The 17,714-nt window shown below is 43.5% G+C and overlaps 1 protein-coding gene across 2 annotated transcripts in view; it reads right to left on the reverse strand.

Moving 5' to 3' along the window:
- Positions 1 to 17,714, reverse strand: part of TMEM232 (transmembrane protein 232) — a 274,691-nt gene that overhangs the window by 253,361 nt on the left and 3,616 nt on the right. For both annotated transcript variants that reach the window (XM_060416083.1, XM_012179047.5), the window contains exons 2-3: positions 7,670 to 7,723; positions 2,654 to 2,735 (exon numbers count right to left, since the gene is read on the reverse strand). In XM_060416083.1, coding sequence (XP_060272066.1) covers positions 2,654 to 2,718 — 65 coding nt within the window. In that variant the 5' untranslated portion in view covers positions 2,719 to 2,735; positions 7,670 to 7,723. The remainder of the gene's footprint in view (positions 1 to 2,653; positions 2,736 to 7,669; positions 7,724 to 17,714) is intronic.

A 17,714-nucleotide genomic window follows, 5' to 3' on the forward strand; every position in this document is an offset into this window, starting at 1 on the left:
CTTCCCTCAGCTCAGGTGGTAAAGAATCTGCGTGCAATGCAGGAGACCCGGGTTCTATTCCTGAGTTGGGAAGATCCTCTGGAGAAGGAAATGGCAACCCACTACAGTGTTCTTGCCTGGAGAATCCCATGGACAGAGGAGCCTGGCAGGCTACAGTCCATGGAGTCAGAAATGACTTAGCAACTGAAGAGACAGAGATCACTTGATCACTGCCTCCTGTACAATGTTAAGAACTTCCGGCCATCGTTCTTCAGGTACTCTATCAGATCTAATCCCTTGAATCTATTTGTCACTTCCACTGTATAATCATATGGAGAAGGAAATGGCAACCCACTCCAATACTCTTGCCTGGAATATCCCATGGATGGAGAATCCTGGTAGCCTACAGTCCTTTGGGTCGCAAAGAGTCAGACACAACTGAGCAACTTCACTTTCACTTCCATTGTATAATCATAAGGGATTTAATTTAGGTCATACCTGAATGGTCTAGTGGTTTTCCCATTTCTTCAATTTTACCGCAGTACAAAATGGTTTTGTTGTTTAAAAAAAGAGAAAGAAAGAAAAAAAAACAATTAACATGTTCTGTTTGATATAGTCAATAATTCCATCCCTCAGTATGTACTTTAGGAAATGGAATGGAAAATATGATTTATGTATCTTATCTATTAAAGTGAAAAAGTGAATGGAAATAATATATGCCACAATTATAACTGGAAGGACATGTGGTCAAAGCAGTTTATCTGCTATCTATTCTTTATTAATTAATTAGGGCTTCCCAGATGGTGCACATGGTAAAGAACCCACCTGCCAACGCAGGACATGTAAGAGACCTGGGTTCCATCCCTGGGGGGGTCAGGAAGATCCCCTGGAGAAGGAAATGGCAACCCACTCCAGTATCCCGCCTGGAGAATCCGATGGAGAGAGGGGCCTGGCGGGCTGCAGTCCACAGTGCTGCACAGAGTTGGACGCGACTGAAGTGAGTTAGCGCACACGCACGCATCTTTATTAAAGAAAAATATTTGAAACAAACAAATACGTCTGCACGTAAGTTTTATCACATACTCTACTGCGCTCTCTAGGTTCTTACACACTTCCTGGTGCTACAGGGGCCAGGAGTCCTCCTGCCAGCACAGGGGATGGAGGTTCAATCCCCGGTCCAGGACGACTCCACACGCTGCAGAGCCAGTGCGCCCGCAGGTCACAGCAAGTAAGCCTGCGCTCTAAGCCTGCGAGCCGGAAGGAGGGAGCTCACAGGCCACAGCTACTGAGCCTGCGCTCTAAGCCACGAGCTGGGAGGACCAAGCTCACAGGCCACAGCTACTGAGCCCACGTTCTAAGCCCACGAGCCGGAAGATCTGAGCTCACAGGCCACAGCTACTGAGCCTGCGCTCTAAGCCCGTGAGCCAGAAGGACCATGCTCACAGGCCACAGTTACTGAGCCTGCACTCTAAGCCCGCGAGCCAGAAGGACCGAGCGCACAGGCCACAGCTACTGAGCCTGAGTTCTAAGCCCGCGAGCTGGAAGGACCGAGCTCACAGGCCACAGCTACTGAGCCCATGTTCTAAGCCCACGAGCTGGGAGGTTTGAGCTCACAGGTCACAGCTACTGAGCCTGCACTCTAAACCCACGAGCTGGGAGGAGTGAGCCCGTAGGCCACAGCTACTGAGCCTGAGCTCTAAGCCCAGGAGCTGGAAGGACCGAGCTCACAGGCCACAGCTACTAAGCCTGCGTTCTAAGCCCACGAGCTGGAAGAGCTGAGCTCACAGGCCACAGCTACTGAGCCTGCGCTCTAAGCCCATGAGCTGGGAGGACCGAGCCCGCAGGCCACAGTGACTGAAGCCCACGTGCTCCAGGGCCTGTGCTCCACAGGGTGAGAAAAGCCCGTGGTTGAAAGAAGCCACGCACCGCAGTGAAGAGGGCCCCACCCGCCACAACTACACACACTGTAGTGACAAGGGCCACGCCCGCGGCAACCAGAGAAGGCCTGAGCGCGGCAACGAGGACCCGCACACCTAAAGAAGCTCTCAAATTTCTCAGAATCCCAAACCATTTTTGAATTAACAAACTTTGGTCTAGTCACTTACTTCACTTCAGAAGCCTATCCCAAAGAAATACTTTGAAACGCAGAAAAATATCCTACTGTGGCTTACTTCGAAACAGCAAAGGGCTTAGAAATGACTAAGACGCTTGGTCATTCAGTAGTTATTGAACACTTCCTCTTATGCATTTCATGGATTAGTGCAGCAACTTAAATTTTTTGAAATATATGATCTTATACAAAATCATTACAAAGTTATTACTTTATAGAATAGCAGTTATTTAACTATGAGGGATTCTCTGGTGGCTCAGTGGTAAAGAACCTGCCCGCTGATGCAAGTTTGATTCCTAGGTCAGGAAGATCCCCTGCAGAAGGAGATGGCAACCCACTCCAGTATTCTCCCCTGGATATTCTTGCCTCCAGTAATCCCATGGACAGAGGACCCTGATGGGCTAGTCCATGGGGTCACAAAACAGTTGAACATAACTTAAGGATTAACAACATTGAATTATGAGCAATTATATTTTACTCTTCACAATTTTCTGTAACTTTCTAAATTTTACAATATATATGGGTCTACTACTTTAATAGCATGAAGTTTTCTTTCAAACTTACTTTGATTTTTCATAAGAGGAAGATACTACTTCAGATTTACCAATCACAGGTGATTTATTAGGCATGTTCACAGATCATAAACCTAAAGAGAAATATTAAATTTTATATTAGAATACAAATTCATTCACAGTACCCAGTAATACATTTCATGCAAATTCATGACTTAATGGGAAAAGGGTGGTAAGAAGGAAAATCAGGCTTAGGAGTAAAACTATATTAAGGAAGAACTTAAATTTAAAATTCAGACCTAGGAGTCAAACTCAGCTTTGAAGTCCATGTTATTTATACTATGTCACCATTATAAACTGATTGTTTCATATAGTGCTCAGTCTTTGCTATACTTTAGCAGTTTAATCGGCAAAACCGTTAAAAGAGCAGCGCAGCATAGTAAAGAGAACACAACCAGACTAATTTACTGAATTATATCTGCCTTCTCACTTGCACAATGGGAACAGTACCTCCTTATAGAGTTTCTGGAAGAAATAAACAAGTCAAAATACATAGATTAGTTAGAAAAGAGCCTAGCATATAGTAAGCTTTATCTAAGTGCTTGTGATAATCATTAGATTACTAAGCTTTCTGTTTTTTGTTTTTAAATCACTTGTAAAGTTCTTTTTATGTCTGTTTTTTTTTCCCATTTAGAATATGCTTTCTCTGCTGACTCTCATATCCACATTTATTACCCTTGTGAAATATTTCTGAGTACATTTTATTAGTGTATGATCAAAAGTAAATCACACTATTTTGTGTTTAGTGGAGTAGTCAGATGCATAATGAAATGGATAGACTTATATTAAATTATCTTGCATATCATTTTTTAAGATAGCTAATTTTTTAAACTGGGTCATTAGCCAAGGTTCTAGCAGGAAATGGACAGCACCCTTAAATGGGGTAACTGAATAAAGCGATTTTCCAAATATGTGAGCAGAGACATTCACGTAAAAAGGTTTAGAAAAATCCAAGATGCGCCATTCTCAGGGGCTGGCAAGAAGAGAGGGAACCATTACTATGCTCAGGACTGAGGGGCAGAAGGACCCCGAATGGACAGCTGTAGGAGGACGGTGCTCAAGGAACATCTTCGGCCTTTGATGGAGAGATGCAGCTGACCTGAGCCTGCCTGCCAAGAGGGAGCCCCCAGCACTGCACTCCAGTCGTCTACCTGCACCTCCATCTGCTAAACCAAACTGGATGCCAGAAGGTGCAGGGCAAAGTGGAGAAGGGTGGAAGGCCCACCAGGAGGGGCAATGGGAAATTACATAGCAAGAAATACGTATCAGAAACAGAAAATATTTATCTCTCACTGCTTCTAATAATCCACGTCCATCAGAACATAGAGCATTATCTCTTACTACTTCTAATAATCCACGTCCAGAACATAGAGCATTATCTCTCACTGCTTCTAATAATCCACATCCATCAGAACTTAGAGCATTATCTCTTACTGCTTCTAATAATCCACGTCCATTAGAACATTTAAGTCAGCAGCTGTACAGTGACATTACAGGGATGTCATTCAGAGTTGCTGCTGCTGCTACTAAGTCGCATCAGTCGTGCCTGATTCTGTGTGACCCCATGGACAGTGGCCCACCAGGCTCCCCTGTCCACGGGATTCTCCAGGCAAGAACACTGGAGTGGGTTGCCATGTCCTTCTCCAATGCATGCGTGCATGCTAAGCTGCTTCAGTCGTGTCCGACTCTGTGTGACCCCATGGACAGCAGCCCACGAGGCTCCCCGGTCCACAGGATTCTCCAGGCAAGAACACTGGAGTGGGTTGCCATTCAGAGTTGGCCTAACTTTAATATAAAATGTAAGTTATATCCAAGTAGGATTGATATATTCAGGACTTTATTTTATAAAACAGTTAACATCTCATTGAGTATTTCCACCTTAAAAGGTACTTAGAGAAAAAAAATAATTTACGAGGAAGTGAACTGAAGACAAGTGGATCTTAATATGCTTGTGCTGGGCATATTGCTGTCTAGTTGCCAAGTCGTGTCTGACTCTGCAGCCCCATGGACTTAGCACACCAGGCTCCCCTGTCCTCTACTGTCTCTGAGTTTGTTCCAACTCATGTCCATTGAGTCAATAATACTAGCTAACCATCTCATCCTCTGCTGCCCTTTTCTCCTTTTGCCCTCAATCTCTCCCACCATCAGGGTCTTTTCCAATGAGTTGGCTCTTGGCATCAGGTGGCCAAAGTTTTGGAGCTTCAGCATCAGTCCTTCCAATGGCATATTGACCTAGAGCTTTTAGCTGTTTCCTGATATATTTCACAGGACCGACTAGGATTAGTCATAATTTTTGAAACTGCAAAAGTTAGAGACTATTTTAGAAATTCTCCCTTGATCACTGAACCTATTGTCCAAAGAGTCCTCACATCTGTGGGTAAAGAGTCCTCACATGGTGGGTATTCGCGCTATCTACTCAGCATGCACGTTCCATAAAACCCTGTTGATGGGATCTCCCCAGACTGGATGGGCAGAAAACACCAAATTGCTGTAAAAGACACTTACTCTTGGGAGCATATACCTTGATAGTAAAAGTCCTTAACCAACACTAGTTTATGAAACAATATCTGAATACTACTGTGATATATGAGAGAGATAAGACTGTCTATTTTATTATTACTCTTGCTTTCAGCTAAAAAAAGAAACAGCAACCAAATGATCTCAAATCTCCAAAAAGAGAAGAGGAATGTCTTCAGAAACGTCTGCCACGGAGATGATGGAAGCACAGCCTCAGGCAGGTAAAGAGACAAAGAAAACAAGACTCAGAATGACTTCTGCTCCTGACCCCACAAAAACTCAAAAAAATGAATACAAAAATGTCATTAACTTTCACAAAATTTTCCTAAGAATATTCCTCAAGTTCTTAGTATCTTCTAAAACCTGAAGTCAATAGTAGCAGGAATTGTTGCTACTATTATTATATGTGCAACCAGATTTTTTGCACTGTATTACTATAACCAGTCACACATATTAATTATTCAGTTCAGTTCAGTCGCTCAGTCACGTCTGACTCTTTACAACCCCATGAATCGCAGCACGCCAGGCCTCCCTGTCCATCACCAACTCCCGGAGTTCACTCACACTCACGTCCATCGAGTCCGTGATGCCATCCAGCCATCTCATCCTCGGTCGTCCCCTTCTCCTCCTGCCCCCAATCCCTCCCAGCATCACAGTCTTTTCCAATGAGTCAACTCTTCGCATGAGGTGGCCAAACTACTGGAGTTTCAGCTTCAGCATCATTCCTTCCAAAGAAATCCCAGGGCTGATCTCCTTCAGAATGGACTGGTTGGATCTCCTTGCAGTCCAAGGGATTCTCAAGAGTCTTCTCCAACACCACAGTTCAAAAGCATCAATTCTTCAGCACTCAGCCTTCTTCACAATCCAACTCTCACATCCACACATGACCACAGGAAAAACCATAGCCTTGACTAGACGAACGTTTGTCAGCAAAGTAATGTCTCTGCTTTTGAATATGCTACCTAGGTTGGTCATAACTTTTCTTCCAAGGAGTAAGCGTCTTTTAATTTCATGGCTGCAGTCACCATCTGCAGTGATTTTGAAGCCCAAAAAAATAAAGTCTGACACTGTTTCCACTCTTTCCCCATCTATTTCCTATGAAGTGATGGGACCAGATGCCATGATCTTCATTTTCTGAATGTTGAGCTTTAAGCCAACTTTTTCGCTCTCCACTTTCGCTTTCATCAAGAGGCTTTTTAGTTCCTCTTCACTTTCTGCCATAAGGGTGGTGTCATCTGCATATCTGAGGTTATCGATATTTCACCCGGCAATCTTGATTCCAGCTTGTGTTTCTTCCAGCCCAGCGTTTCTCATGATGTACTCTGCATAGAAGTTAAATAAGCAGGGTGACAATATACAGCCTTGACGTACTCCTTTTGCTATTTGGAACCAGTCTGTTGTTCCATTTCCAGCTCTAACTGTTGCTTCCTGACCTGCATATAAGTTTGTCAAGAGGCAGGTCAGGTGGTCTGGTATTCCCATCTCTTTCAGAATTTTCCACAGTTTATTGTGATTCACACAGTCAAAGGCTTTGGCATAGTCAATAAAGCAGAAATAGATGTTTTTCTGGAACTCTCTTGCTTTTTCGATTAGTCAAGCTAAAACACTCAACGTCTAATATACTATTTGATAAAAAGGATTTTTGAACCATTTATTAAAAACTACATGGGAGATTTGTACCTTTTATGCCTCCCCAAGAGACTCCTGAGAGTCCCTTGGACTGCAAGGAGATCCAACCAGTCCATTCTGAAGGAGATCAGCCCTGGGATTTCTTTGGAAGCAATGAGGCTAAAGCTGAAGCTCCAGTACTTTGGCCACCTCATGAGAAGAATTGACTCATTGGAAAAGACTCTGATGCTGGGAGGGATTGGGGGCAGGAGGAGAAGGGGACGACAGAGGATGAGATGGCTGGATGGCATCACTGACTCGATGGACGTGAGTTTGAGTGAACTCCAGGAGTTGGTGATGGACAGGGAGGCCTGGCGTGCTGCGATTCATGGGGTCGCAAAGAGTCGGACACGACTGAGCGACTGAACTGAACTGAAGACGGCTACATGCAGTGATGGTGACTTGTGAATTGTATAGAAAGAGACAAAAAGTGGCTTCTCTCACTGTCTTTAGTAACCTGGATGCCCTTCACTGGAGAGCTTGCACCTGGACAAACATGTCCTTCAGCAACAGAATACAAAGAAACTATAAAGGACGAAAAATAACTGTGACGCAGCTGGGGCACCTTATGAGCCATTAGATACAGAAAGGTCACAAATCAACTATCATCTGAGGAGCAGAGGGGCAAAGCATGTGCCTGACCCGTGGCCACAGCACAACCACAGGGGTGGGCGGACCTAAGCCGCCCGCAGCCTGCTGCAGGAGTCTGCCTTCAAGGTTGCAGCACGGAAGGGACCAGGCCGCCCTCCGCGAGGGTGAGCAAGGGCGCCTGTTCCCACTTTGATTTCCTCCTGCTGTCTGAGTTCCTCATCCAGCCTCTTACCTCTTTCTACCAATTAGAGAGTCCAGGGACTAGAGTCAGCAACACCCAGACCACCTGAAAAGTGGAAGAGAAAATGAAAATGAGGCCACATACTTTTGAGTGATCTGCCATCAAATACAAAAACTCACTTGGTTGACTGCTGGGAAATCGCAACAATTAAATGTAGAGATTCAAACGGACTGCTAAACTGGATTTTCCCACATTTAGATCATTGTCAAGGAATAGCCATCATTTTTTCCTGAATCAGCAAACTGTGACATAAGGGTAAAAATGAGGCTTTTTTAATAAGCTAAATAGAGCTTTAAGATTTAAATATCCTTTTATTCTCTATGGTACCCCCAAATGCAGAGTACTGCCTGAGTTTGTGGACGGAAATGGAAACAAAATCTTAGGTGAATAAAATTGAGCTTAAAGGCTAGATCAAAAGACCTTGAAATTGATTTTTAAAAATAACGTCTATTAATTTGAAATGAAAGGTTAAAAAAAATCATACTGACATCAACTATTTCGAAGACCTGCTCCCACCTCCACTCTTGATACAATCTCTTGGCCTAACCAGCACCCACTATGGTCTGCAACAAGGCCCGTCTTCTCTACCACATTCCAGAGATGATTTTCAATCATTTAAATAGACTCTGAAAATTTATCTCTCATATTTATCTGAAGTGGGCAAGTAAATAGCTTGTTTTTACCTTCTACTTCAGACATGATTTGTATATTAAATGATATCTACCTTTAAATGTATTTTAGTTCACAAAACATCTGCAATCTAGTTTCTGTTATCCCCACCCTGGGACAATCTTTCCAAGGCTGACTATGATTTCCAGGTGGACAATGCCACTATCAGTTTTTCTGTACTGGTCTCCCTGATCCCTGCGCTATAGTTAGTGATTTGACCATTCCTTCTGGAAACAAGTCTTTCTCATTCATCACATTTCTCCCTCGGCCCATCTCCCTGCCTCTGTGACGTCTCCTCCCCAGACGCTTGTCTGGGGCAGTGGATACATGTGCAAATGCAGGAAGCAACTAACTCTAAACTCCGTCTCCAGCGCCGCAGACTGCATCTGTTACTGTGCAGACTGCTTCGCTTGCAGCTGCCCTAGGGTCCTCATATATGAGGTGCCTTCTGTCAGTGACTCATTAGTCAAGGGAAGAGTACAACTCGTCAGTGTTTGTTCTTTGTGTAACAGTCTAACTGGCCACATACATACAATAAAGACCTTAGACGTAAAAAACTATATAATTAATACACCACATGGTATGCACAGAATTGACAGTTGTTAAATCTGGGGCTATAAGAAAAGGAAGATTCGTCTACTATGCTCTCAACTCTTCTGCATGGTTAAACCTTCTATAGCCACACATGCACTGTGCTGTGCTTAGTCACTCAGGCATGCCCGACTCTTTGTGACCCTACAGCCCACCAGGCTCCTCTGTCCATGGGATTCTCCAGGCCGGAATACTGGAGTGGGTGCCATGCCCTTCTCCAGGGCATCTTCCCGGCCCAGGGATCAAATCCAGGTCTCTGACACTGCAGGTGGATTCTTTACCATCTGAGCCACCAGGAAGGCCCATGTCACACACACACACACACACACACACACACACACACACACACACATATGCATACATGGATACATATATATTTTGGTCCCAGCAAGTGTTTTGCAGGATCTTATTTCCCCTACCAGGGATTGAACTGTGGCCTCAGGCAGTAAAAGTGCCACGTGCTAACCATTGGACCACCAGGGAATTTCTTATAATAAAAATTTTATAAGTACTGATTGACAATCACATATATTTAATCATTTGTTTACAGCATTTAATTAAAAATTACAAAGTAACCATATTTACATAGATGCAGTATATATCTATTTCTTTAAATGTTAATAAACCAAAAAAGACATAATATCTAACTATTTCAATACCAAAAGAATAACCCTAACACTTCAACAAAAACTATTTTAAAAATGCTAATACAATTATTTAGTTCATCATTATCTTTTATTCTTATGTTCATTCTTTCTCTCCAGAAAACCTTTATGTTTTTATAAAGTTACTGCTTCACATTTTTTAAAATTTCCCATAGTCTTATCAGATCTTATATAAATACATTTTATGATTACCCAAGGTAGAGGATTTGGGTCTGTATGGGAAAATAAATTCACTGGGAAATCTCACCTGTAAGAATCCTAGATGAAACTATAAGGAAACCAAAGCCAACAATACCAATAAAAAGAAAAGTTCTTTATAACTGAGAAAGGTCAACCTCAAAAGAGCAAAGATAATGTAATACTATAAAATCTATTGTTATAAGCCATAACATTGATGGATTTTAGGTGAAAAAGAAAATATTTTTATATATGGCAAAGAATAGTTCAATTAAATCCAGTTTTCACTCACGGTTATAAAATAAAAACTTTACAAGTTAGCAGTTTTACTCAATTTAATTAAAGGTGTCTAAGAAAATCTAAAAGAAACATGATAATTAACAGGAAAAATTTAGAAGCTTTATCTAAAAAGCCAAGAACAATAAAAGGATATCCTTATTATTGCCACTGTTCAAAATTTTATAGGTAGTCCTAAACAACAAATGGAGGAGGAAATGGCAACCCACTCCAGTATTCTTCCCTGGAGAATCCCATGGACAGAGGAGTCTGGTTGGCTACAGTCCACGGGGTCAAAGGGTCAGACACGACTGAGTGACTGACACACAGCCAACAAAAATATAAGAAAAGGAAAAAAGAGGCACAAACATGGGGAAAGAGGACAGTGTATTTGAAAAAGAGTTACATAAAAAGCTGAGGAATACACATACAAAATATAGATTGCATTCAATTTTAAAAGATTAATCAATAAAAATTACTGATAGGGGTTTCAGTTTCAGAAAAGATGACTCATTAACATAGACTTGGGATCCTGTCTTTTAAAGCAACTTTGTAGGACTAAGAAGGAAACTTGAAATCTAAGAAATAAGGGAAAACACCCTGAGCTAATCTGGAGGGAGAAATGAATTACTAGGAATTGGTTGTATATGGGTAGACAAAGAAGTAGTTATCCAGCGTGGCTCTGAGAAAATAAATTAGCAAAACATAGTGTAAGGTCTGCTTTAACTGTTTACAAGTCCAGTAGGAAACAAAAAGAAAACCAGCAAAGGTACAGAAGATATAAACAATCTATGATGGACACAGAGGATTCTGCATTTAATCAGAGAATATTATCTTTCTCAAGCACAAGTAAAATTTTCTAAAAATTCTAGCCTAAAGCAAGTCTAAGGTAAAATGATAGGATACCAAAAGAGGAACTCCCCAGATCAGTAGGTGCCCAATACGCTACTAGAGATCAGTGGAGAAATAACTCCAGAAAGAATTAAGAGATGGAGCCAAAGCAAAAACAATATCCAGTTGTGGATGTGACTGGTGACAGAAGCAAGATCCGATGCTGTAAAGAGCAATATTGCATAGGAACCTGGAATGTCAGGTCCATGAATCAAGGCAAATTGGAAGTGGTCAAACAGGAGATGGCAAGGGTGAACGTTGACATTCTAGGAATCAGTGAACTAAAATGGACTGGAATGGGTGAATTTAACTCAGATGACCATTATATCTACTACTGCGGGCAGGAATCCCTCAGAAGAAATGGAGTAGCCATCATGGTCAGCAAAAGAGTCCAAAATGCAGTACTTGGATGCAATCTCAAAAGCGACAGAATGATCTCTGTTTGTCTCCAAGGCAAACCATTCAATATCACAGTTATCCAAGTCTATGCCCCAACCAGTAACGCTGAAGAAGCTGAAGTTGAATGGTTCTATGAAGACCTACAAGACCTGTTAGAACTATCACCCAAAAAAGATGTCCTTTTCATTATAGGGGACTGGAATGCAAAAGTAGGAAGTCAAGAAACACCTGGAGTAACAGGCAGATTTGGCCTTGGAATGCAGAATGAAGCAGGGCAAAGACTAATAGAGTTTTGCCAAGAAAATGCGCTGGTCATACCAAACGCCCTCTTCCAACAACACAAGAGAAGACTCTACACATGGACATCACCAGATGGTCAACACCAAAATCAGATCGATTATATTCTTTGCAGCCAAAGATGGAGAAGCTCTATACAGTCAAAAAAACAAGACCAGGAGCTGACTGTGGCTCAGATCATGAACTCCTTATTGCCAAATTCAGAGCTAAATTGAAGAAAGTAGAGAAAACCACTAGACCATTCAGGTATGACCTAAATCAAATCCCTTATGATTATACGGTGAAAGTGAGAAATAGATATAAGGGTCTAGATATGATAGATAGTGTACCTGATGAACTATGGAATGAGGTTCGTGACATTGTACAGGAGACAGGGATCAAGACCATCCCCATGAAAAAGAAAGGCAAAAAAGCAAAATGGCAGTCTGGGGAGGCCTTACAAATAGCTGTGAAAACAAGAGGTGTGAAAAGCAAAGGAGAAAAGGAAAGATATAAGCATCTGAATGCAGAGTTCCAAAGAATAGCAAGAAGAGATGAGAAAGCCTTCTTCAGCGATCAATGCAAAGAAATAGAGGCAAACAACAGAATGAGAAAGACTAGAGATCTCTTCAAGAAAATTAGAGATACCAAGGGAACATTTCATGCAAAGATGGGCTCGATAAAGGACAGAAATATTCTGGACCTAACAGAAGCAGAAGTTATTAAGCAGAGGTGGCAAGAATACATGGAAGAATTGTAAGAAAAAGATCTTCACGACCCAGACAATCACAATGATGTGATCACTAATTCAGAGCCACACATCTTGGAATGTGAAGTCAAGGGGGCATTAGAAAGCATCACTATGAACAAAGCCAGTGGAGGTGATGGAATTCCAGTTGAGCTATTTCAAATCCTGAAACATGATGCTGTGAAAGTGCTGCACTCAATATGCCACCAAATTTGGAAACTCAGCAGTGGCCACAGGACTGGAAAAGGTCAGTTTTCATTCCAATCCCAAGGAAAGACAATGCCAAAGAATGCTCAAACTACTGCACAATTGCACTCATCTCACATGCTAGTAAAGTTATGCTCAAAATTCTCCAAGCCAGGCTTCAGCAATATGTGAACCGTGAACTCCCTGATGTTCAAGCTGGTTTCAGAAAAGGCAGAGGAACCAGAGATCAAATTGCCAACATCCGCTGGATCATGGAAAAAGCAAGAGAGTTCCAGAAAAACATCTATTTCTGCTTTATTGACTAAGCCAAAGCCTTTGACTGTGTGGATCACAATAAACGGTGGAAAATTCTGAGAGAGATGGGAATACCAGACCACCTGACGTGCCCCTTGAGAAATCTGTATGCAGGTCAGGAAGCAACAGTTAGAACTGCACATGGAACAACAGACTGGCTCCAAATAGGAAAAGGAGTACGTCAAGGCTGTATATTGTCACCCTGCTTATTTAACTTATATGCAGAGTACATTATGAGAAACGCTGGACTGGAAGAAACACAAGCTGAAATCAAGATTGCCGGGAGAAATATCAAAATGTTCCCTTGGTATCTCTAATATACTTGAAGAGATCTCTAGTCTTTCTCATTCTGTTGTTTGCCTCTATTTCTTTGCACTGATCGCTGAAGAGGCTTTCTTATCTCTTCTTGCTATTCTTTGGAACTCTGCATTCAGATGCTTATATCTTTCCTTTTCTCCTTTGCTTTTCACTTCTCTTCTTTTCACAGATATTTGTAAGGCCTCCCCAGCCATTTTGCTTTTTTGCATTTCTTTTCCATGGGGATGGTCTTGATCCCTGTCTCCTGTACAATGTCACGAACCTCATTCCAGATTTCATCAGGCACTCTGTTTACCAGATCTAGGCCCTTAAATCTATTTCTCACTTCCACTGTATAATCATAAGGGATTTGATTTAGGTCATACCTGAATGGTCTAGCGGTTTTCCCTACTTTCTTCAATTTAAGTCTGAATTTGGGAATAAGGAGTTCATGATCTGAGCCACAGTCAGCTCCTGGTCTTGTTTTTTTGACTGTATAGAGCTTCTCCATCTTTGGCTGCAAAGAATATAATCGATCTGATTTTGGTGTTGACCATCTGGTGATGTCCATGTGTAGAGTCTTCTCTTGTGTTGTTGGAAGAGGATGTTTGCTATGACCAGTGCATTGTCTTGGCAAAACTCTATTAGTCTTTGCCCTGCTTCATTCCACATTCCAAGGCCAAATCTGCCTGTTACTCCAGGTGTTTCTTGACTTCCTACTTTTGCATTCCAGTCCCCTATAATGGAAAGGACATCTTTCTTGGGTGTTAGTTCTAAAAGGTCTTGTAGGTCTTCATAGAACCATTCAACTTCAGCTTCTTCAGCGTTACTGGTTGGGGCATAGACTTGGATTACCGTGATATTGAATGGTTTGCCTTGGAGACGAACAGAGATCATTCTGTTGTTTTTGAGACTGCATCCAAGTACTGCATTTTGGACTCTTTTGCTGACCATGATGGCTACTCCATTTCTTCTGAGGGATTCCTGCCCACAGTAGTAGATGTAATGGTCATCTGAGTTAAATTCACCCATTCCAGTCCATTTTAGTTCGCTGATTCCTAGAATGTCAACATTCACTCTTGCCATCTCCTGTTTGACCACTTCCAATTTGCCTTGATTCATGGACCTGACATACCAGGTTCCTATGCAATATTGCTCTTTACAGCATTGGACCTTGCTTCTATCACCAGTCACATCCACAGCTGGGTATTGTTGTTGTTTTGACTCCATCCCTTCCTTCACTAAGTTCCCGTAAATAGGTCTGTCATGGTGACTGTCAGGCCTACTCTGCTTCAGCTTGTTTCCCAGTTCAACCCACATGTCAATCACCCAGCCGTGGCCGACTCTTTGCGACCCCATGGGCTGTAGCCCACCAGGCTCCTCTGTCCATGGGGATTCTCCAGGCAAGAATACTGGAGTGGGCTGCCATTTCCTTCTCCAGGGGATCTTCCCAACTCAGGAATAGAACCCGGTCTCCTGCACTGCATGCAGATTCTTTACCACCTGAGTTGAGGGAAGCCCCATGATCAAGACAATCCCCAAAAATAGAAATGCAAAAGGCAAAAATGATTGTCTGAGGAGGCCCTACAAATAGCTGAGAAAAGAAGAGAAGCTAAAGGCAAAGGAGAAAAGGAAAAACATACTCATTTAAATACAGAGTTCCAAAGAATAGCAATGAGAGATAAGAAAGCCTTCCTCAGTGATCAATGCAAAGAAATAGAGGGAAACAATAGAATGGGAAAGACTAGAGATCTCTTCAAGAAAATTAGATATCAAGGAAACATTTCATGCAAAGATGAGCTCAATAAAGGACAGAAATGGTATGGACCTAACAGAAGCAGAAGATATTAAGAAGAGGTGTCAAGAATACACAGAAGAACTATACAGAAATGATCTTCACAACCCAGATAATCAGGATGGTGTGATCACTCACCTAGAGCCAGACATCCTGGAATGTGAAGTCAAGTGGGTCTTAGGAAGCATCACTACGAACAAAGCCAGTGGAGGTGATGGAATTCCTGTTGAGCTGTTTCAAACCCAGATCCCCTGCATTGCAGGCAGATTCTTTACCAGCTGAGGCACCAGGGAAGTTCAAGCAGCATCAAGTCGCTGGGGAGGCAACACCAGTCACTCTACCCCTTTCTTCAAGGGAGCGCTGCCAATCCAGGCTCCTCTGCATCCCTCCTCCTCCTCTCCTAAATCAGGATGCCATTATCTTAGTCTTAAATGAACACAATGACTGCTTACCTTCCAGTTTCCTTTGGATGTCTCTTCCTCTAGGCTCACCTTTTACGTGACTGCCAGAGTAACTATCCCAGACATACATTTCCTGATCATTTTTCGCTTCTTCCATCCCCACTGCTATCAAACCCAAGTGTGTGTGCCCTGCGCACATTGAGGCCAAACTGAGAAGCTTATTTTGGAGCAGAGAAAGGCTGATTGCCGGCCAGGGCACGGGGAGCAAGCCTTCATTCTCGAAAAGCCCACACTCCCCTAATTAGCACCTCCCTCGGTCTGTGCCTCAGAAGGCAGAGAGGTTGAGGATGCTAGAAGTCTTTTTCCTGCAAACAAGAAATGGGGGACACAGATGGGCTTTGTACCCAGGAGTGTCCCATAGCGTCCTGTCTGGTTTTAGCATGAGGGAAAAGGGTGGACATGTAAAACCATGTCCCTATGGAACTAGTTAAGAGATTAAAGACGTTTAATTTGTAAAAGAGAGTATGGGTTGGTGGGTCATCCTTGATGCCTTGTAAATACGAAATCTACATATTTTTTTAAGAACCCCTCTCCCATTTAGTTGGTACTTCTCTATGTGGAGGAAATAAGTCATGTTTTCCCCTTTCTTTCTTATCTGAATTTCTCCAAGGCAGAAAGGTGAAACTGCCTGAAGGCACTGACTTTTTCCTTACTTAAACACACACACACACACGAAATTAGTTCCCTGAAAAGCTTGCACGGGTTGCTCTGTAGGAGGAAGAAGGCTCCTGGAGATCTTGGGGACCGTGGCAACGTCACAGAGAAGAGACCCACACAATCCCAGAGGCTACACTTCTTTTCCTACACGACAGTGGGTTCATCAACGCTCACCGATGTGCTTCCTTACCAGAAACTAAAGGAGACGGCTGCATAAACCACAGAGCTAGCCTGGGCCAGAAATGCCCAAGACAGCAACAGCACACTGACCCAAAGGTGTTCCAGGGGGACCCCAAGGGCAGAGCTGCCCACATGAGTGCCGAACGGTGGGCGCACGGCCTCCTCCTCATGACCACGTTCAGATCTCTGCCCAGAGGGGCCCCTGTGATGCTGGGCACCCTTACCGCAGCTGTGAAGGAGCTCAAGGGCCCGCGGCTCCGGCTGTTTCTGAAACTCGCCGCCCCTTTGCCTGAATTCTGATGACTACGCACCTCTTCCCAGGTGGGATCGGTAGTGGTAGAGAACCTGCCTGCCAATTTGGGAGATGTAAGAGACGCGGGTCCGATCCCTGGGTCGGGAAAAGTCCCCTGGAGGAGGGCATGGCCACCCACTCCAGTGTTCCTGCCTGGAGAATCCCACGGACACAGGAGCCTGGCGGGCTGTGCTCCACAGGGTCGCAGAGTCAGACAGGGCTGAAGCGGCTTAGCACTCAGTACACACACCTCTCACCTTTCAGAAAGCTTCCAGCTTCCTCCATGGGGGGGAAGCGGTCTTTAGGGCATGATCTCTCCCATCCCCATTCCTTGATCTATGAACAAATTTCCTGCTCTGCTTTGACAAACCAGATCTCCTTCAATAGGCTTGAATGACACCAGGCAAGGGAAGGCCCTTGAAAGCTGAAACTGCAATACTCTGGCCACCTGATGAGAACTGACATTTGAAAAGACCCTGATGCTGGGATAGATTGAAGGCAGGAGGAGAAGGGGGCGACAGGATGAGATGGTTGGATGGCATCACCGACTCAGTGGACATGAGTCTGAGCAAGCTCCAGGAGTTGGTGATGGACAAGGAGGCCTGGCGTGCTGCAGTCTATGAGGTCACAAAGAGTCAGACACGACTGAGCGACTGAACTGAACTGAAAGAAAGACCCTAATTGGAGTCTACCTGATCCAAGAGGATAAGTAACAGAGAGACGTTTCCCGAGACCAGAATGGAAGTTACAGGTCATTCAGAGCAAACTCCTTTATTGTAGCAGCACCCCCAGGAACACAGAAGCAACATCTGGCCACTGAGTATGGGTGGACTGGACCCCACAGCACAGCAGGGGTAGGAAAATCTTCTGCTGGCCTCACTGTGGTCCAGAAGAGACAACAAAACAGAGGAGACGCTCTGGGTGCAACGCGTGGCCAAACGTTCCGTGGTGCCCCTCCAGTGCTTTGCTGATACATGAGCACCCAGGACTTTTGTGTAAGCCCAGGGTAGAGACAGGCTTAACAGAAACTAAGACTGCATATCCAATCAGAATAGAGGTTTGGAGGGTATACAATCAATTCAAGGACGGGAATATTTCCCGCACACATAAGTCCCTCAACTATGATTCATAACTACTTCGTGTCTTTTTATCTTTGTACCA

This window comes from Ovis aries, chromosome 5 (genome assembly GCF_016772045.2).
Source record: "Ovis aries strain OAR_USU_Benz2616 breed Rambouillet chromosome 5, ARS-UI_Ramb_v3.0, whole genome shotgun sequence".
NCBI classification, from domain to species: Eukaryota; Metazoa; Chordata; class Mammalia; order Artiodactyla; family Bovidae; genus Ovis; species Ovis aries.